The 20,607-nt window shown below is 33.6% G+C and overlaps 3 protein-coding genes across 4 annotated transcripts; 1 reads left to right on the forward strand and 2 right to left on the reverse strand.

Annotated features, from left to right (window-relative positions):
- Positions 1 to 7,841: 7,841 nt before the first annotated feature.
- On the reverse strand, positions 7,842 to 10,597 carry LOC114166790 (disease resistance protein TAO1-like). Its single transcript, XM_028051622.2, has 2 exons — positions 9,029 to 10,597; positions 7,842 to 8,927 (listed from the first exon to the last, which is right to left on the reverse strand). The coding sequence occupies exons 1-2, from the start codon at positions 9,550 to 9,552 to the stop codon at positions 8,291 to 8,293; spliced, it is 1,161 nt and encodes a 386-aa protein (XP_027907423.1). The 5' UTR covers positions 9,553 to 10,597; the 3' UTR covers positions 7,842 to 8,290.
- Positions 10,598 to 13,838: 3,241 nt separating this feature from the next.
- On the reverse strand, positions 13,839 to 15,561 carry LOC114166789 (disease resistance protein RLM3-like). 2 transcript variants are annotated; one of them, XM_028051620.2, is made up of 3 exons: positions 14,967 to 15,561; positions 14,752 to 14,863; positions 13,839 to 14,272 (listed from the first exon to the last, which is right to left on the reverse strand). In XM_028051620.2, the coding sequence occupies exons 1-3, from the start codon at positions 15,485 to 15,487 to the stop codon at positions 13,871 to 13,873; spliced, it is 1,035 nt and encodes a 344-aa protein (XP_027907421.2). In that variant the 5' UTR covers positions 15,488 to 15,561; the 3' UTR covers positions 13,839 to 13,870. The 2 variants fall into 2 exon arrangements, with proteins under 2 accessions (XP_027907421.2, XP_027907420.2); XM_028051619.2 differs by having other exon boundaries at positions 14,063 to 14,863; positions 14,967 to 15,541.
- Positions 15,562 to 17,236: 1,675 nt separating this feature from the next.
- LOC114166788 (disease resistance protein RPV1-like) lies at positions 17,237 to 19,482 on the forward strand. The gene is made up of 3 exons (XM_028051617.2): positions 17,237 to 17,812; positions 17,902 to 19,000; positions 19,158 to 19,482. Exons 1-3 carry the CDS (start codon positions 17,298 to 17,300, stop codon positions 19,254 to 19,256), a joined length of 1,713 nt encoding a protein of 570 aa, XP_027907418.1. The 5' UTR covers positions 17,237 to 17,297; the 3' UTR covers positions 19,257 to 19,482.
- Positions 19,483 to 20,607: the final 1,125 nt, after the last annotated feature.

A 20,607-nucleotide genomic window follows, 5' to 3' on the forward strand; every position in this document is an offset into this window, starting at 1 on the left:
CCATTCGCCTGAGTCAGCATCGACCCAAATTCTGCCAAGTCGATCCCTGTCGACATTTGGTCGAGTTGGTAACAATCAAAATTTGGGCAAATTTGATTAACTCGCTTATGACGAAAATTTGGAGCAATACCAAGTCATTCCCGATTGAAATTCAGTTGCATTCAACCCGGTCATTCTTGACCGAAATTTGGGAGAATTCAATCGAGTTAGCAATCGCAAAAATTCGGCCGACTTCACCTAAGTCGACCTCAGGCAAAATTCGGCTATGTCAACCACGAATTTGACTAAGCCAAGCAATTGAAAGTCGACCAAATTTGATTGTGTCATACACAACTAATATTTGGTCGAATTCGGCCAAGTCGGTCATTACTTTTTAGGTCGTGTTCGATAAACTCAGCCTCGGTTGAAATTCGGCTAATTCGAGTCTGGCTAAATTTTGTCTGAGTCAACTCAGCCCATATTTGGACATATTGGACCAAGTCGATTCTTGTCGAAATTTTTTCGAATTCGACTCAATCAACCCTAGCTGAAATTTGGTCGAGACAACGAGTTTGGACCGAAAGTCGAGTCGGGTTGACCGAAGCCTAGGTCAAGACCGATTGGACCACATCAAGGATCGAGATGGTTGAGTTGGGTTGTCAACACAAGTTTAAAAAAATTGAATTTTAATTTCTTTTATAATAAAAGTGAATTTTATATTGAAAACTTGATCCAAATATTTGGATCTAGATTTAAAATTTGATTCAAATCTTTGGATCCAGATTTTAAGAAAATCAAAACTAAATTTTTTGCAAAAATGAATTTGGATCCAAAATCTGATCTAGTTATTTGGATCTAGATTGGATCTGGATTGGATCATTAAAAATCCAATCCATGCCCACCCCTAGAATAAAGCATGACAAGAAGACATTATGAGAGAAAGAAACAGTGTTTTATTTATAGTAGAGATGTGGGTGTTAAGTGAGAGTGTTTTCTACCTTAATGTGATTATGAACATGTTTAAGTGAGAATACAGGCACCATAAAAATTGCTTATTAGGGTGGGCTAAAAATTAGGGATGACAAACAAAATAGGACGAGACAAATTTTACTATCTCATATCCATCCTAAAAAAAAAAACATCATTATCTTCTGCCATACCCATAATGAACAAGTATAACAACTTTATCTCATCCCCATCCGCATCATGAGTATATATTCTTACTCATATTCATATCCACTTTTTTATTATTTCAATATCAATTAATTAACTTTTATAAAAAAGTTACAAAATTATGACAAAGGAAACATAATATTATCAAATATTCAATATCAAAAGGACATATTCTAGTTTTTTTAAGAGTTAAATATCTTTTTGGTCCCTAAAATTTTAGTTAAAATTAGAATTGGTCCATCTTTGAAACTTTTGACATATTTAGTCCTTTATCTTTAGAAATGTGTAAGTTTAGTTTTTTAATCAAATTTTGTTAAGTTTATTTGGCATTACATACGCATGTTTCTTAGATAACATTATAGTGAAAATATGTCAAACAGTGTAATTCAAATATTATCATGAAACATTTGGAAAGTGATAAACAAGATTCATGACAACTGTAAGACCCTACAAAATTTAATTCAGTATAATTATGAAAATTATCAGTTATGTTTTGATTATAATTTTTAGAAGGAGTAAAATGACCAAAAAGATATATAATTAACTTTGTGAGAGTACTTGAGTAAAAAAGATTAATAAATTTGGGTTTGAAAAATAAATTTTCTACAATATGTTCTCCATTAAAGTTGATGAGCACATCATACTTTCGAGGGAGTTTGGAAGTTGAAGATGTTGAGAATATTACTTAATATCTTTTTTATTTAAATTAGTTTTTAAGAAATATTTTAGTTTTAAATATATGTTTCAGTTTTAGGAAATTAGTTATTAGTTTAGATTAGGAGTGAGATATTCTAAATATTTTATACTTAATATTTTGTTATATTTTGCTCTATATATAGGGTATATCAATAAAATAGAAAGATATGTTTCTCCGTATAACATATCACATATATCTCTCATATTATCAAAAAACCCCAAAAAAAAATCTCAACAAGTGGTATCAGAGCCGATGGTTAAAATTGACTCAGACGAGTGCAGTATGGTCCTAGTATCGAAAGTCTTCCTAGTAAGGGTTCCAGGTAAGCGTGTCCCATTAAGAAGAACGACGGTACAGAAAAGGGCATAAAAGAAGTACTCGTGGTTGGGAATGCTTCCGCTAGAGGAGGAGTGTATCAATGTGGTTGAAGGGACTCACCCTTGAGGGGGAGATTGTTAGGAATCCAAGTGTGAGTCTAAGTCCCACATTGACTAGAAATAAAAAATTAGAGCACTATATAAAGATAAAGACTCATAAACCCATTGTCTTAAGGTTTTGGGTTGAGAGTGGTGTCAATGCCTTATGTGGTTGAACTCAGGTCTCATTAGTGTTTGTTCTCCCCAGTAATACCCCCTCCTTATAAACCCAACACAAGAGGCGAATTCCATAGAAGGAATTGGTGAATCCATGATGTGTTAGAAGATAAAGCAGTAATGCAACACAGTGAAAGAGATGATCTTTGTAGAGACACGACCATTCAAAGTAGCTAAAGACAATAACTTTTTTATGTTAGTGGAAACCAGTTAAGACCATCACTGAACACCTTTTACTTTAGCCATTCAAGAATTCAGACCAACATCCACATTGAACCATAGAAAAAAAATTAAAATAATAAGTATGAAAACCTTTATAGTTATATTGTGTTTTCTAAAATTCTCATATCACCTTTACTTTTTATGTTAAAAGATTTCTGTTATCTCTCTTTTTGTTAGGGATATTTGTCCCTTTAAATGAATAACAAATATATTTTCTTTTCACATTAATGTATATCTAAAGTGATCATTGATACAATTTATAAAAACGTAACTGTACGTAAATTTATTTTTAAAATAAGATAAAATCAGTAGATATGGTTTTATTAAAATTTAGGAAGTTTAGTATCATTAATTAAAAACACAAAAGAGATGAGTCGCATTCATTTTATTAAAAACGAAAATTTTAAATGTAATTTTTTCTCTTTTCTGAAATACAAAACTATATGATCCGCAGTTTTATAAAAGTATTTCAATATTATTTTGTTGTAATTATTACACAATCATTTTCCTTTTTTTTCATTTATATTGATTTTCAATTCTAGTTTGCTGGTCTATGTCTCATTTTGACAATTTAATCAATTGTTTGTTTAATAAATGTAATCTACATTTAGCGGTAAAAAATCTCTTGTGATGACAATAAAGTAATCAGTGGAAATTTAATGCTACATCTAGGAATGTCCAAAGCGGGTAAGTTATCAGTAGTAGTTCCTCTGTATTTTATTTATTGGATAAATATATGTTTTGTACCTATATCCATATCTATGCAGGTACTTATGTGGGTACTCGCATACTTTTTAAATATTTATGATTACCTGCGAGTATTTACAAAAATAAAATTTTAATATTTAACAACATATTTTAACGATACATTCAAATAATAATACAATGCATAACATTCATAGATCTCAAACAAAGTCTAAATAACTCATTTAAATAGTGTTGAATGACAATGTACAAAGAAATAGAGGTTTTTTAAAACAATTAATAAAAAATAAAACATTTAAAAATCATTGTGTTAATATTTTAATCATATTTTTTTAATTTTTTTAATTTAAATTTGAGTATAGCAGGTACTGTTAAGAATCCAAGTGTGAGTCTAAGTCCCACATTGACTAGAATTGAGAAAATAGAGCACTATATAAGAATAAAGATCCATAAACCTATCGCCTTAAGGTTTTGGGTTGAGAGTGGTGTCCCCCTCTGTAAAACCTGACAGGTACAGGTATTACGGATATAGATATTATAATACTCGTACCTATTCCGTTAACATCCAGATATAACATATCCATATCCGTTACCCACATCCATAAAAATTTTTTAACATCTCTAACTACATCTCACATGCGTCAAGAACTCGTGACGATTGAGTTTGTAGTTCGAACCCTTTTTCTGGTACTTATTTGATATGTAGGTTAATGAAAAAGATGACACAAAAAGACTCGAGTGTTAGCGTATTTTAGGACGAAAATTAAATACACTTTTTTTCTATTGTTTACCAGTCAAAGTTGGAATATCACGCATATGATATATATTAAAACTGAATAGAATAAATTACATGATGGATTATCAGAATAAACTTCAATATAGTTGGATAATATTACAAATAAATAGCTACACATTATCTTAAGTTTTATCTAGCATGTTAAAAGAGACAAAAGGTTTAAAAGATTGGAATTTGACACCTATATAATGGTGATGAATTTTGGATATTGGTTTTATCTTTACAAATATCTACATTTTGTTTTCTATCCCTATGAAATATAATTTCTTTATGTTAATATTAATATATATTACTTTCAAGTTTTCTCGTTATTTCTCCCCTTCTTTTCATTTCTCTCTTCGAAGGCAATGGCTACTGCTTGAGTGTTGTGGACGTTTTGAAAACAACTTTTGTGGTCTAAATATAGGTAGTTGTGGATTTTTTGTGGTGGTGGAAATTCTTTTTTATTACATCGATGTTTTTTGGGTTTAAGTGCGTCATTGAGGTAAATGCTATTGAAATTGAAATCGTGCTTGTTTTTGACAATCTTACTCATTGTCATGAATATCTCCACCAACTTCGTTTTTCAAAATTTTTGTTTCACTGGTGCAAAAATCGTTACTAAAATAGGACCACCGTTAAAAAAAGACACGGTGACGATAATGTAATTATAGCAAAGTTTTTAAAACGGTTAATTAGGGAATCATCATTAAAAATGCTACCAAAACATACGACGAGGATTATATTCATGAAAAGACTTACAAACAACGACGATTACATGACAAACACACAAGATGGTTTTATGGTCAACCGTTAACATAATTTGGTTAAAAATACTATATTTATTATTTTTTAAATTTGGAGACAAAAATATATTAAAATTTCTAATAATAACGAATTTTAATTTCACATTAAAGTTTAGAGACTAAAAACATATTCATTTTATTTTTTTCACTTTCCTACTCATGTTGTGCTTTTGTTTTTCGGGAAACTTCTTCCTCTTCTTATTTCCCATTTTCTCTCCCTGCACGTCGCCCCTACAAGCCCATCGTATGTTGCACCTTCAAGTTTGATAATCATTGTATCACTAAGGCTCTCGAGTTGTCTTGCCACCAAGGTTGTGGCTTTTCGATGAGGGCTCATTTCGCATTTGCATGGAGTGTGGTTTCCTCCCACACCAATCTTTGTGCCATCGCCATTTCACAGTTTTGTCCTAAAAGGCTCATCAAAGAGTGGAAGAAGAAAGAAGTATTTAAACTACCTTTAGTCTCAACTCCTAAGTGATGTGAGACTATTGATGATTCATCTTAGATCCTAATTACCAACTCCACGGTAGGCGTTAATGTTCGTGCGAGTGATATCATTACAGTCAACCACCCATCATCTGAGATATTGTTTGCTTTGGAGCTTGTGTTCCGTCACAGTGTTGTCCTTAAAAGGTGTCTTGTAGTGTAAAAGGAATAAAGTTGTCTTAAGCGTTGACTCCAAAATGATGTGAGACTATTGGGCGTACTGGAACATAAGACTCTAGACAAGGTCATGAGGGAATGAGGGTTCATCCCCAATGGAGGGCTTAAGGGAACCGATGATTCGTCTTTAAGGAAGAAGGAGTATTTAAAGTCTCTTTGGAGTGGTAGGAACATAAGTCCCCCTAGTCGAGGTCTAAGAGGAATGACTGTTCATCATCATTGGAGGACTTAAGGGACTGATGATTCATCTTAGAATCTCGTTATCGGCCCCACAGTGGATGTCAATGTTCTGATTCGAAGTCAATCGACTGTCATTGTTAGGATCAATCACTAAGAATCCGAGCTACTATCTACTTTGTAGCCTATTTTCTGGCACAATTTTGTTCTTAAAAAAAACTATGAAAGGAATGGAGGGGTGAATTGCCAAACATTTCGCATATTCCATGTGTTAAAATCAATAAAGTAATAATTTGAACAATCGAAAAGAATTTATCAAGAATTTATAACTTGTCTTACTCGTGGTAAATCATCTTCCATTCACTTTAATTAATTATTGTTGAACTTAGGTGCCTTAATGTTCAAACTGCTTTTCCGTTACTTAATAATATTATGTGTTGTCTTATGCTGCTTGGTTTATACATTTATTGTTTAGGATTAAACTTCAATATCTTTGCATTATGTTATCATGTATTCATTAATTGTAATCATATGCTTGAAGATGGAGAGTTGTTGGATTTAAAATGGCTTTTGGGGTACCAGTTTGTCATCTAAAATAGGTAGCTTTTCACGTAATTAAGAAATGATGAAGTCAGTGCTTTACAAGAAACAAACAAAAAGTATATGAAAAATCCTAACTAACCTGAGATAAACCTTCCGGAAATAAATTTTTGCTTGAGCTAAGCAATTTAATCAATAAACAAAAGAAGGAGAAAACTATTCCGCATAATGTCTACTGTTTTTCTTTAAAATTTCAAATTAATAACATTTAATTTTATTGTTTTCTAAAATGATTTTAACAGCTTTGATGGAATATGATAATTTCTTACAATGTTAAAAAATCTTAATTGAATATCTTCAATTTCGTAAAAAAAAAAAATTGTAAATCAGCACAAAACCAACGGTCTATTCTACCAAAACACCATACAACTGGAAACCAACCCTCATATAAAACAAAAATTATCAGTATTTTCAACCTAAGAAAACAGAGCAAACAGAAAATATAAAGTATCCTTGTAATACTCGATTACAAGAGAACAGACCTAGAAAATTATCAGTATTTTCAACCTAAGACAACATACCACTACCAATCAAAAACATAACTAGAGATACTTTCGGAATCATCTAAACTTCCTGTCCAAGCACTATTTGCAAATGCTTGTAGATCTTCACTTTCGTCCTTTAAAATTTATAAATCATAATTAGATATGCCTCTTACGTTCATAATACTCGATTTGCTACAATAATGATGTTAACCAGAACAATGACTCTGTCTGGTCTAGTGGCGTGAAAGATACAATAAAATTCCAATTAATCTTCTATAAACAGAAGCACCTATTTTATCACTAGGATAACATGTAACATTTAAATTTTCTCAAGGAACCTGAAGTATTTTCAATAACTAGATAATCATTAACATACAATGACACAATAAGTTGCACTTCACTGCATAATCTTCTTACATAGGTAGCTTTGTTTCACTTCGTTTAAATACCTAAGGTAAAAGATAATTGTCAATTCTACTATATCAGCCTCTTGGTGCCTATGTAAATATATATGGAGCTTTTTAAAGCTTGTAGACTTTGATTTCACTATCTGAAACAACAAATCCCTATCCTTTGTCTCTTCTTCATTGTGATCTTCTCTGAGCCATTATTGTGTTGTGTGGTAATGGAGTTGGATTACTTCCATCTTCCACCACATCCCCTAAAATTTGAGCTCTCAAGTAAGTTTTCACTTTTATAGCCCAATAGTCATAATTTTACAGAACATGTGAAAAACAGAGAAGAGAGTTTTTGGTTTTGGTTCACAAGTAATAAAGAAGGAGAAAAACTCATTTCATTACTTAGTGTAATAGGTGATAGGTAATATATATTACAAAAGGATTTAAGTCAGCAAAAACGTAAGGACTAACAAATTCACATAAATTAAGATTATCACAAATTTCAACTCAACAAAACCTAAGAAAAATAAAATGTAATATGACCTTAAAATATATAGAAAAATCTCAATTACTAACAGGAAGAGAAAAAAAGTATGTTTCAAAATCATATAAAGAATGTTCTTACAATATTCTTTGTCAGTACTACATCTTTTACATCATCCTGAAACCATAATCGACTTCTTTTCCTCTGTTGCTTTGGCCATCTTTGACGGATAATGTCTCTGCCCATGTCACGTAACAAAGAATGCATTTCAAGGGTGTTTTTCCTTTCACACTGTATCTTTGTGACATAGTCTCTCTCTTTACCAATACACACATCAAGAAATATATCCTTTTCCCTGTCACCGTCAAATTAAACTTATTTTCAAATTCTCTTGAAGTATACCAGTGGGAATTAATTTTAGGTTTGAGAATACACAATCCCACTTTTCCATTGTTCTAACACATAAAAAGGAACCAAGGAACTTAAGAGCTAGTGATAGCCCTCCACGATAAACAACTATGTTTCTTGCAAGTTCATTCAGTTCTTTTCTTGGTTATGCTTATCTGAAGACATGAGAACTGAAAAGTTAAAAGGGAATTATTTTCGTTCATAACATTCATTTTATAAACATAATCAACTTTGAGTCGCTTCAGTATTTGAACATCTCTAGTTGTAATGATAATTACAGTTCCTTGACCGAACCATTTACGATTCCGGTATAGGCTTTCTAGTTGGCCAAACTCAGTCACACCATCAAACACAATGAGCAACTTCCTTCGAAAAAGTTCAGTCTTCTCCATAATAACTCTTCGCCTCCGAATGCTTTCAATCTCGAACTTGTCTTTTAGGACATCATTAACAAATTCTTTCAAATCAACATCCCTTCTATCTACTCGATCCCAAACTCCTTTAATATATTCAAAATAATTCTTACCAATGAATCGACGATAAATTCGATTATAGATGACTTTGGCTAAGATAGTTTTACCCGATCCTTCCTTTCCCCATATCCCTATCATGAACACTTTGGTGGAATGATTTTCAATACATTTAATCACCTTTTTTACGTGGGACTCTAATTCAACAGGAAAAGGAAAAACAGACAAGTCCTCATAGTCCAGCAAAGACTGAACGCGTCTAACAGTTACCTCCACAAGTTCAGCATCATGCCTTCAAGATGAGTGGTAATGTATTACAAAATTAAATAAAAACCTTAATATATGCTTCATTCAGTCTCAAACGAAAGAAAGTAGGAAGATTCGTTTGTTTACCTGAAATTTCTACCATACAAACCATGGATGATACCTGCAGCTTTGTTTAGAGCACGCCTCCACCTTGACAACACTTGCTTCAGTTGTTCACCTGAATAGCTTTTGCGTGCAGTTTCTTCCATCGCTTTTCCAAAATCATTCCGATCATGATCACGTACATACCGTGGTCCATTGTCGTAAAATACGGGCAAAACTATTTGCCCAAAAGTTTCGAGGCATTCAATAATTTTTTCTAGCTCAAGAAGACAACAGGCCGATTCAGTGTATGTTTTGGAGAAAACGATTATTGCAATCTTAGTGCCTCCTATTGCTCGCATGTGCTCTTCCAGCTCCAGTCCCTTCGGCAGACTCTCGTCGCTAATAAAAGTTTTGACTTGAGCTTGTAAAAGGGCATAAGTGAGATGAGAAGCGAACTTTCTACCGATGTCTTCTCCCCCGAAGTTGATGAATGCATCGTATATGAAACGGGGTTCTGATTTTATGAAGGATGAGGATGATGATGATGATGAAGAAGCGAACTCCATCCAAAAGAATTGAAGTCAACTCTTCAAAGGTACAACGATAATCATAAAAGATGTTAAAATCACATTTCATTCACTTGTCATCTCTTCTAAGAGTCTGGTAAGGAATTTCAGGATTAAAAACCTATATATTTTGCATCAGAATTTAAAATTACTTGACGAATTCAAAGTTTTCCTTAAACAAATAATGCTAATAAAAAAGACTTGAAATATGACAGAACCTTCAATATTTTATTAAGAACGTAAAATAGTAGGTGAGAAGATAGTTGACTGTATAATACATAAGCAATTCTTAATGATAAAAGAAACCGTTAGTTCTGGAAAGATCCCAATCACTCTATGTATTAAATTCCATAAACGTGTTATAGTTTTCCTCCTCAACCCCGCTCACTGTGCTTCTTTTTTTGCTTCATTTGTTTTGCCATCACCTTAAGGCTTTAGAAAGACACTCTTAAGGACCGCAATCATTCACTTTGGTTTAATAACTTTTTATTAAAAACTTTTTGATATTCAATTAATATTTTTAAACATAACCTTGTTTTTAAATACGAAATTTTCAATTTTAAAGTATATTATATTTGAATGGATCCAATTTCAAATTATTTCTTTTTTAAATGTTTGATTCTAGCTTTTCTCTTCTTGCTGCAGTGAATCTCTCGCACAGTTCCACCTGGTTTCATGGAGAAAATCCCAGCCCAAGGGTTCTGCTCGAGCCTCTGCCAAACCCCGTAATTTTCACTTGGATTTAAACCATCCTAAGAATTTTCATTCCGAATTAAGTCATCCCAAGATTTTCCGTGCATCCCGCATCAATGCTAATTAATGCCTGTGTATAATCACCACATACCTTGCATAAATATTAGTCAATGCTTGCACATAAACACCGTACACCCTTCGTTGGAACCATTCCGCAACCACAACGCAAAACCACAGAACATTGCGAAAAGCACATAACTGTCCGCACTTCGTATCCACCATGTCGTTTGACTCCCTCGCCGGAGACGCAACACCTGTCAGTGTAGCACCTCCATTGACTCTCCACGCACATGCTGCAAACCGCTGCAGATCCAACTCGACTCACAGTCCTTGCACCTCCATGAACCTAGTTGTAGATTCACCGCGTCAATACAACATTGACAATAAAGCTTCCATCAAATTTCTCATTGCAACTTCAGTAACAAAGGATGATTCTCTAACAACAAAGAATTAATCATTTCTGATGTGGAAGATCAGACTACGCTGCAACCACAAAGTATACTAAGAAAACGTGGAAACTCCAAAATCGGAGAAAAACCACAACCACCAAAGGGTAACAATATGTGAAAATTTATACAACACATACACTACCCTCCCATGCCCTTTGACCCCAAGTACACCCACACTCTCCAAAGCAAGAATTAACACCAAACCTCACAACACTCTACTACAAGAATACAAAAAAAGAAAAGTCAAATACAAGCTTAAAGTGTATTTGACTGGGAAGGAACATCATAAACTTAGAGCAAGGAACATCATAGACTTAGAGCAAGGAACATCATAGACTTAGAGCCCATTATATAGTCACTAACACCCATCCCCTTGATTATTCTAGAGGATGTGAGACTTTTCAAAACATGTTATTAAAATTTGTTAAAATTAATAAATATTTAATAACACAATGCAAAGAGACCGAACATTATTGTTAAAGAATGAATGTATAAACCAAGCAGCACAATACAAAACATCATGGAGAAATAGAGGAGCAGTCTGAACATTAACTAGCTCAAGTTTCAAAAGCAAAATTTCATTAAATAAATAGAACATGATTATCATGAGTAAGACAAGTTATAAATTCTGATTTACTCTTGGACGTTGTTCTCATTATTTCTTCTTTATTGACCTTTACACAAGGAATATGGGAAATCCTTGGCCAAGTCATCCCCCGTTCCATTCATAGCTCTCTTGTAACAGACGATATTCACTTATGCTAATTACTGAAAGAGAAAGAGGGATCAATTATGGCAACAACTTAAGGTTCAGACAGTTTGCAATCTCTAGATTTTCAAGAGTGATGACATGTATAAGTTCCACACCATTCAAACAGTTGGAAGCAATTGCTTTTGCATCAAGGCATATGCGAGAACGTCTCCTCCAATTTTCAATGCTCAAACCTTTAATCTACCCTTTTTCTTTCTTGCAACAAAGGAAGTCAAAGTTTTGAGACATTTTAAATTACATTTGTGGCCATTCTTCTTCAACTTGGCTCCACTTAGATCCATGTGATGCAGATTAATCACTTTGTCTATGTCATGAGGCAATTCAAGTAGGTATGAACAACATGATAGCAGCAAGGTTTGGACATTGTACAGCTGGTATCATGTCGTACAATGTCCCGTGAGGTAACCTCTTGATTTTAGTGTAAGAGCTTTTAAAGAGAATCAGACAACTGGTTGATATTCTCGTGGTGTGACAAAGATACAACTGTGGCATTTTCAGTTACCTTAACTAACTGTGCCACATACTAATTTGATACTATTTTCCAAGATCTCACACTATGTATTACATAGAGAACAAACTCATGAGTGGGGTTTTTGGGTAATCATGATGACTGAGTGAAACTAATTCGATTACAATTTTGTTACGTATCAGGTACAATATTGGATGTGGAGGAAAAAACACTTCATGTAGTAGTCATATAAGGCAGGAGGAAAAAAAACAAGCATGTATTAATCTCCAAGACTATTCTGTTTTTCCTTTCACACAGTCTATTTTATTGTGGCATCGTATAAGGAATAGTAAACTAATCATCAAAAATGGACTTTGTATATAAAACATTAACAAAATGAAGATACAAAGTTAACTTTTATAGGTAAGGCTAAAAGGCTTTTCCTTGGATAGAGTTACAAAATCAAAGACAGTGAGCGAGTCAGAATGGAGGAAAACTCATCTCATAATTGAGTGTTGTGGGTAATATATATTACAAAAGGATGTAAATTAGCACAAAATAAGGACCAACAGTATATTCTACAAAAACACCATACAACCACAAACCAACCCTGATGTAAAAACAAAATTATCCGTATTTTCAACCTAAGAAAACAGAGCAAACAGAAAATATAAAGTATCCTTGTAATACTCGATTACAAGAGAACAGACCTAGAAAATTATCAGTATTTTCAACCTAAGAGAACATACCACTACCAATCAAAAACATAACCAGAGATACTTTTGGAATCATCTAAACTTCCTGTCCAAGCACTATTTGCAAATGCTTGTAGATCTTCACTTTCGTCCTTTAAAATTTGTAAATCATAATTAGATATGCCTCTTGCGTTCATAATACTCGATTTGCTACAATAATGATGTTAACCAGAACAATCACTCTGTCTGGTCTAGTGGCGTGAAAGATACAATAAAATTCCAATTAATCTTCTATAAACAGAAGCACCTATTTTTTCACTAGGATAACATGTCACATTAAAATTTTCTCAAGGAACCTGAAGTATTTTCAATAACTAGATAATCATTAACATACAATGACACAATAAGTTATACTTCACTGCATAATCTTCTTACATAGGTAGCTTTATTTCACTTCGTTTAAATACCTAAGGTAAAAGATAATTGTCAATTCTAATATATCAGGCTCTTGGTTCCTATGTAAATATATATGGAGCTTTTTAAAGCTTGTAGACTTTGATTTCACTATCTGAAATAACAAATCCCTATCCTTTGTCTCTTCTTCATTATGTGTTCTTCTTTGAGCTATTATTGTGTTGTGTGCTTATGGAGTTAGATTACTTCCATCTTCCACCACATCCCCTAAAATTTGAGCTCTCAAGCAAGTTTTCACTTTTGTAGGGTAGCCCACAAGTCATAATTTTCTCCTACAAACACTAAAGATGGATGAAGAAAGTTGTTGCTTGATGACATGCTCTCTTTTGAGCATTCCCTTTTTGGATTTGGATTATATGAAATTTTAACTAGTTTCCATTCCCTGTCACATGTCCTTAAAGATCAACTAAACTTTTGATTGAAGGTAACAAAATCAAACACAGTAAAAGAGAATGTGAAAAAACAGAGAAGAGAGCTGGTTTTGGATTCAGAAGTAATGAAGGAGAAAAACTCATTTCATTACTTTGTGTAATAGGTAAATAGATAATATATATTACAAAAGGATTTAAGTCAGCAAAAACGTAAGGACTAACAAATTCCCATAAATTAAGATTATCACAAATTTCAACTCAACAAAACCCAAGAAAAATAAAATGCAAATATGACCTTAAAATATATAGGAAAATCTCAATTACAAACAGGAAGAGACAAAAAGCAAGTTTCAAAATCATATAAGGAATGTTCTTTCAATATTCTTTGTCAGTACTACATCTTTAACATCATCCTGAAACCATAATCGACTTCTTTTCCTCTGTTGCTTTGGCCATCTCTTACGGATAATGTCTCTGCCTATGTCACGTAACAAAGAATGCATTTCAAGGGTTGTTCCTTTCAACTTGTATCTTTGTGACATAGTCTCTCTCTCTTTAACAATACACGCATCAAGAAGTATACCAGTGGGAATTAATTTTAGGTTTGAGAATACACAATCCCACTTTTCCATTGTTCTAACACATAAAAAGGAACCAAGGAACTTAAGAGCTACGGGTAGTCCTCCACGATAAACAACAATGTTTCTTGCAAGTTCCTTCAGTTCTTTTCTTGGTTTGCTTATCTGAAAGCATGAGAACTGAAAATTTAAAGGGAATCATTTTAGTTCATAACATTCATTTTATAAACATAATCAACTTTGAGTCGCTTCAGTATTCGAACATCTCTAGTTGTAATGATTATTAGAGTTCCTTGACCGAAACGTGTACGATTCCGGTATAGGTTTTTTAATTGGCCAAACACAGTCACATCATCAAACACAATGAGCAACTTCCTTCGAGAATGTTCATTGTAATCCATAATAACTCTTTCCATCACAGTTCTTTCAAACTCCAACTTGTCTTTTAGGACATCATTAACAAATTCTTTCAAATCAACATACCTTTTATCAACTGGATCCCAAACTCCTTTAATATAGTCAAAAAAATTCTTAGCAATGAATAAACGATAAATTCGATTATAGATGGCTTTGGCTATTGCTGTTTTACCCGATCCTTCCTTTCCACATATTCCTATCATAAACACTTTGGTGGAAATATTTTCAATACATCCAATCACCTTTTCCACGTGCGGCTCTAATTCAACAGGAAATGGGATAACAGACAAGTCTTGATAGCCCAGCAATGACTGAACGCGTCTAACAGTTACCGCCACAAGTTGAGCATCATGCCTTCAATATGAGTGGTAATGTATTACCAAAATTAAATCAAAACCTTAACACATGCTTCATTCAGTCTCAAACGAAAGAAAGTAGGAAGGATTCGTTTGTTTACCTGAACTCTCTAACATTCAAACCAGTGATACCTGCAGCTTTGTTTAGTGCACGCCTCCACCTCGACAACACTTGCTCCCGTTGTTCTCCTGAATAGCTTTTGTGTGCTGTTTCTTCCATCGCTTTTCCAAAATCATTCTTCTCATCACGTACATACAGTGGTTCATTCTCGTAAAATACGGGCAAAACTATTTGGCCAAAAGTTTCGAGGCATTCAATAATTTTTTCTAGCTCAAGAAGACAACAGGCAGATTCAGTGTATGTTTTGGAGAAAACGATTATTGCAATCTTAGTGCCTCCTATTGCTCGCATGTGCTCTTCCAGCTCCAGTTCCTTCGGCAGACTCTCCTGGCTAATAAAAGTTTTGACTTGCGCTTGTAAAAAGGCAGAATGGAGATGAGAAACGAACTTTCTACCGATGTCTTCTCCCCAAAAGTTGATGAATGCATCGTATATGAAATGGGGTTCTGATTTTATGAAGGATGAGGATGATGATGATGATGATGAAGAAGCGAACTCCATCAAAAGAATTGAAGTCAACTGTTCAAATGTACAACGATAATCATAAAAGATGTTAAAATCACAGTTCTTGCACTTGTCATCTCTTCTAAGAATCTGGTAAGGAATTTCAGGATTAAAAAACCATATATTTTGCATCAAAATTTAAAATTACTTGACGAATACAAAGTTGTCCGAAAACAAAGAACGCTAATAAAAAAGACTTGAAATATGATAGAACCTTGAATTTTTTATTAAGAACGTAAAACACTATGTGATTAAAGAAACCATTAGTTCTGGAAAGATACCAATCACTCTATGTATTAAATTCCATAAACGTGTTATGTAAGTGCATTCCTCCCTGAAAACCTGGATGATTAATTAGAAAACCCAAATACCTAGTCTTAGTTCCATGTACTGCTAATGGCCTTGTCTTTTTCTGAGGGCAGGCACACACTGCAATTTTACTTATGATTTCAATTCACCCCTTTGAGTCAATGCATGCTTAGCTGGAGTGTCAAAATTATATAATAATAATATGAATGCACTTACATAATTTAATAATATGATCCATCTTATTACCATGGCTACACATGTCGGTTTCTTCTTTTTTAGTTCTACTCTATCACTCTCTCCTTTTTCATTTCAATTTTCTCTCTTCTAATAAACCAAATAAACATCACAATATTTTATGTGTTTGTGACCCAAACAAACCCAGTTTTGGTCATATCCCTTATTATTCAATCATTATGGATTAAAGTTTAATGAGAACAAAAGCATGTTCCTTCCACCAGTCTGGAGCATTGGACCAATGACCTAGACGGGTTTGACTAGGCCATATTGACGAACTTGACGGCACAATCATACAGTATGGGCCGTCAGGCCTCTAGATCATCGGGCCACCCAGCCTGTCTGGGCTTCGTAGTCGGTCCAGCTAGGGTGGGTCGCCAGGTCTAACCAATTCGATTGCGTAGTTGGGTCTGCTCGACCCATCTGGGTTGTCGAGCATGTTTCCAAATTTATCATGAACTCGAGACATAATTAAGCGTAAAATAAATATTGTTAAAATTAAATTTTATCTCACAATAAATTCAATTTTTTTTCTAAATAACAAAATGAAATGTAAGGTATTTTAATTTCCTTATCCAAACAAGTTATTTAAAAATGAATGGAATTTAATTACAAGCAATTCAAATACAAAGCATTTCAATTTCTAAGCCTTGTTGAAATGCTCTATCCAAACACAAGGTAAAGTTTTAATTAGCCAATTCAACCCCCCTTCTTGGCATTTTAACCATTTCAAAACTAACATATTTAAGTTGAGCGTCAGAGTACTGCAGGTACCCCCACCCTCGGAGTTCACGCAACGAGCATATTCAGGGAGAGTTCAGAGAGGAGCAAAGGGAGAATTGACACAAAGTTCTTGAGATCGTCTGATTCCATACTAAAACAGTGTCGATTAGGTACATTTGTCTTTTTCTAAATCATTTTAATAGTTTCAATAGAATTTCTTTCTGTGTTTAAAAGTCTTAAAGGAATACAATAAATCTTTTAATAGAATAAAGTTATTTGAATTATTTTTGAAATTCAAAGTGAATAATTGCAGCCCTTAAAAGTATCTTAAATTCAAGGAGAAGGTGGCAGGAAACGAAATATGCACACTGAGGTGGGTCCAGGAGGAAAATATTGGTGGGTTTCGTAACGCATATCTACTTCTTTTATTAGCATTTTCTGTTTTATTTTAAATATACAGTCTTTTTATTCTGATGTTTCTTATGGGATGACATGTTAACATTAGTGCTTTATATTTGAAGAGTTGACTTCAAGTCCTTCGATGGAGTTCGCTTCTTCATCATCATCATCTTCATCCTTATTAAAATCAGAACCCCATTTCATATACGATGTGTTCATTAACTTTGGGGGAGAAGAAATCGGTAAAAAGTTCGTTTCTCATCTTCATTCTGTCCTTTTACAAGCTGAATTCGAAACTTTGATTAACGAGGAGAATGTTCAGGAGGGAATGAAGGTGGAAGAACATATGCGATCAATAGCAGGCTCTAAGATATCAATAATCATTTTCTCCAAAACATACACTGAATCTACTTGTTGTCTTCTTGAGCTCGAAAAAATCGTTGAATGCTACCAAACTTTTGGCCAAATAGTTCTGCCCGTATTTTACGAGATTGACCCATTGGATGTACATCATCAGAAGGGTGATTTTGGAAAAGCGTTGGAAGAAGCTGCACACAAAAGCTATTCAGGAGAACAAGTGGAACATGCGTTGTTCAGGTGGAGCCGTGCACTCGCCACAGCTGCAGGTATCACTTGTTGGGATGCCAGATATTTCAGGTAAACTAATGAATCCTTACTTTCATTCCTTTGAGACTGAATGAATCATATGTTAAGGTTGTGATAAAACGTTTCTATTCATCTTGAAGGCATGATGCTGAACTCGTGGAAGTAATTGTTAGCCGCGTTCAGACATTGTTGGACTATTCAGAATTGTCTATTACTCGATTTCCTGTAGGATTAGAGTCGCACATGGAAAAGCTGATTGGATGTATTGAAAACCATTCCGCTGAAGTCTGTATGATAGGGATATGGGGAACGGGAGGATCAGGTAAAACAACCATAGCCAAAGCCATCTACAATCGAATTTATCGTCAATTCATTGGTAAGAGTTTTATAGAAAATATTGCAGAAGTTCGGAATCGAGTATATAGAACGGACGTTGATTTGCAAAAAAATCTTATTTATGATGTCCTAAAATCCACGTTAAAGGTGGAAAGCCATGGGATGGGAAGAACTATGATCGAGACTGAACTTTCACTAAAAAAGTTGCTCATTGTGGTTGATGATGTAAATGAGTTTAGCCAATTAGAAAACCTATGCGGGAATCGTGAATGGTTCGGTCAAGGAAGTGTGATAATCATTACAGCTAGAGATGTTCGGCTGCTAAACCGACTCAAAGTAGATTATGTTTATAAAATGGATGGTATGAACGAAAATGATTCCTTTGAGCTTTTCAGTTGTCATGCCTTCGGTGAAGCAAAACCAAGAAAAGACGTGAAGGAACTTGCAAGAAACATAGTTGCTCAATGTGGAGGATTACCACTAGCTCTTCAGGTCCTTGGTTCCTTTTTATGTGACAGAACAATCGAAGAGTGGGAAAGTGTATTGTCAAAACTAAAAATAATTCCTACGGGTGTAGTTCAAAAAAAATTGAAAATAAGTTTTGACGGTTTAAGTGACATGGAACAGAATATATTTCTTGATGTATGTTTTTTCTTTATTGGTAGAGAGAGAGGCTATGTTACAGAAATGCTAAATAACTGGGAAGAGCATGCTGATATTGGAATAACAGTTCTCATAAAATGTGGCCTCATACAAGTTGACAGGAACAACAAACTTGAAATGCATCCTTTGTTACAGGACATGGGAAGAGAAATTATCCGTCAGAGATGGCCAAAAGAATCGGCGAAAAGAAGTCTATTATGGTTTCAGGGTGACGTAAAAGATGTATTGACAAAGAACATTGTAAGAACATTATATGATTTTCAAACTTCTCTGGAATGTGTTTCCTTTTTAAGTACAATGCTTGTGTTGTTAACTTGTGAGACTCAGTACTGAGTATCAATGATGAACACATATTTAAGGATTTATCAATTGTTTGTCTTTGCTATATTCATCGCAGGAGACAAGCTACCCAGGGGTTGTCTTAGAAACTGCATTCAACCAGCAGAGCTCACTTCAAACCTCATATGCTTTTGATGGAAATGAAGAGCTAACTTAGAAACGTTTTGAATAATATGGGACAGCTACATGATGAAGGTGGACAACATGTCAAACATTACAATTGTAAATAGAACTAAGCAAACCAAGGTGAAAAATGTCTTATGTAATTAGCACAAGTGAATATCCTCTGTTACAAGACAGCTATGAAATAAAGAACCCATATTCCTTGTGTAAAGGTCAATAAAGAACAAATAATGAGAACAACGTCCAAGAGTTAATCAGAATTTATAACTTGTCTTACTCATGATAAATCATGTTCTATTTATTTAATTAAATTTTGCTCTTGAAACTTGTGTAAGTTAATGTTCAGACTGCTCCTCTGTTTCTCAATAATATGTTTTGTATTGTGGTGCTTGGTTTATACATTCATTCTTTAACAATAATGTTCAGTTTCTTTGCATTGTGTTATTAAATATTTATTAATTTTAACAATTTTTATAGATGGAGAATTCATTGGTTTAAATGACTTTTAGGTTAGCAGTTGTTATCTAACAGAGGTAGTTTTTCACGTAATTAAAGAAAAAAAATGATAAACCCTTGTCACAGCATCACAAGAAACGTAAACAAAAATTAAATAAAAAATTACTTAATAAACCTGATATAAGGTTTCTATTAAAAAAATTAAGATGTCCCGTGGAAATATATTCTTACTTGTGCTATGCACTTTAATCAATTAAACCAATTTTCAGTGGTAGTCATCTTTCTTGTGTTAGAATGAAAAAAAAAAAGAACAGAAAAACTATGAATTCCCCACATGTATTGTTTTTCTTTAAAATGTTATTTAAGTTTGTCCTTTTCTAAATATTTTTAATAGGTTTGGTAGAATATCATAATTTCTTTAAAAGTCTTAACTAAACACCATAAATATTTTAATAAAAAGAAGTGATTTGAAATTTTTCTTTGAAATCGAAAGTGAGTAATTGCAGCTCTTAAAGTGTTTTTGTAAAAATTTAACGTGAAGGTTGCAGAATAATTGCATACTGAGGTGGGTTCAGGAGGAAAAATATCAAACGTATATGCATTTAACATAGAGCGATTGCGGGTGGGTCATAATAATGCACTCGGAGACCACATACAGAACGTGTTAATCTTAACATTATTGCTTTACCTGCGAAGAGTTGACTTCAAGTTCATCGATGGAGTTCGCTTCTTCTTCTTCATCATCATCTTCGTCTTTATCTTTATCCTTCTTTAAATCAGCACCCCATTTCATATACGATGCATTCATCAATTTTGAAGGGAAAGACATCGGTAAAAGGTTCGTTTCTCATCTCCACTCTGCCCTTTTACAAGCTCAAGTCAAAACTTTGATTAGCGAAGAGAACTTGGAGGGAATGAAGCTGGAAGAA

The sequence above is a fragment of the Vigna unguiculata genome, chromosome 10, assembly GCF_037176805.1.
Source record: "Vigna unguiculata cultivar grain cowpea cultivar isolate G323 ecotype 2 chromosome 10, ASM3717680v1, whole genome shotgun sequence".
In the NCBI taxonomy this organism is placed as follows: domain Eukaryota; kingdom Viridiplantae; phylum Streptophyta; class Magnoliopsida; order Fabales; family Fabaceae; genus Vigna; species Vigna unguiculata.

Bases quoted from the DNA above. Each gene is read 5' to 3' on its own strand.
- LOC114166790 (XM_028051622.2), bottom strand. From the start codon at position 9,552: ATGGAGTTCGCTTCTTCATCATCATCATCATCCTCATCCTTCATAAAA. The intron at 8,928-9,028 runs GTAAACAAACGA...CTCATCTTGAAG, and splicing joins TTGTATGGTAGAAATTTCAG to GCATGATGCTGAACTTGTGG.
- LOC114166789 (XM_028051619.2), bottom strand. From the start codon at position 15,487: ATGGAGTTCGCTTCTTCATCATCATCATCATCATCCTCATCCTTCATA. The intron at 14,864-14,966 runs GTAAACAAACGA...CTCATATTGAAG, and splicing joins TTGAATGTTAGAGAGTTCAG to GCATGATGCTCAACTTGTGG.
- LOC114166788 (XM_028051617.2), top strand. From the start codon at position 17,298: ATGGAGTTCGCTTCTTCATCATCATCATCTTCATCCTTATTAAAATCA. The intron at 17,813-17,901 runs GTAAACTAATGA...TTCATCTTGAAG, and splicing joins TGGGATGCCAGATATTTCAG to GCATGATGCTGAACTCGTGG. The intron at 19,001-19,157 runs GTAAGAACATTA...TATTCATCGCAG, and splicing joins ATGTATTGACAAAGAACATT to GAGACAAGCTACCCAGGGGT.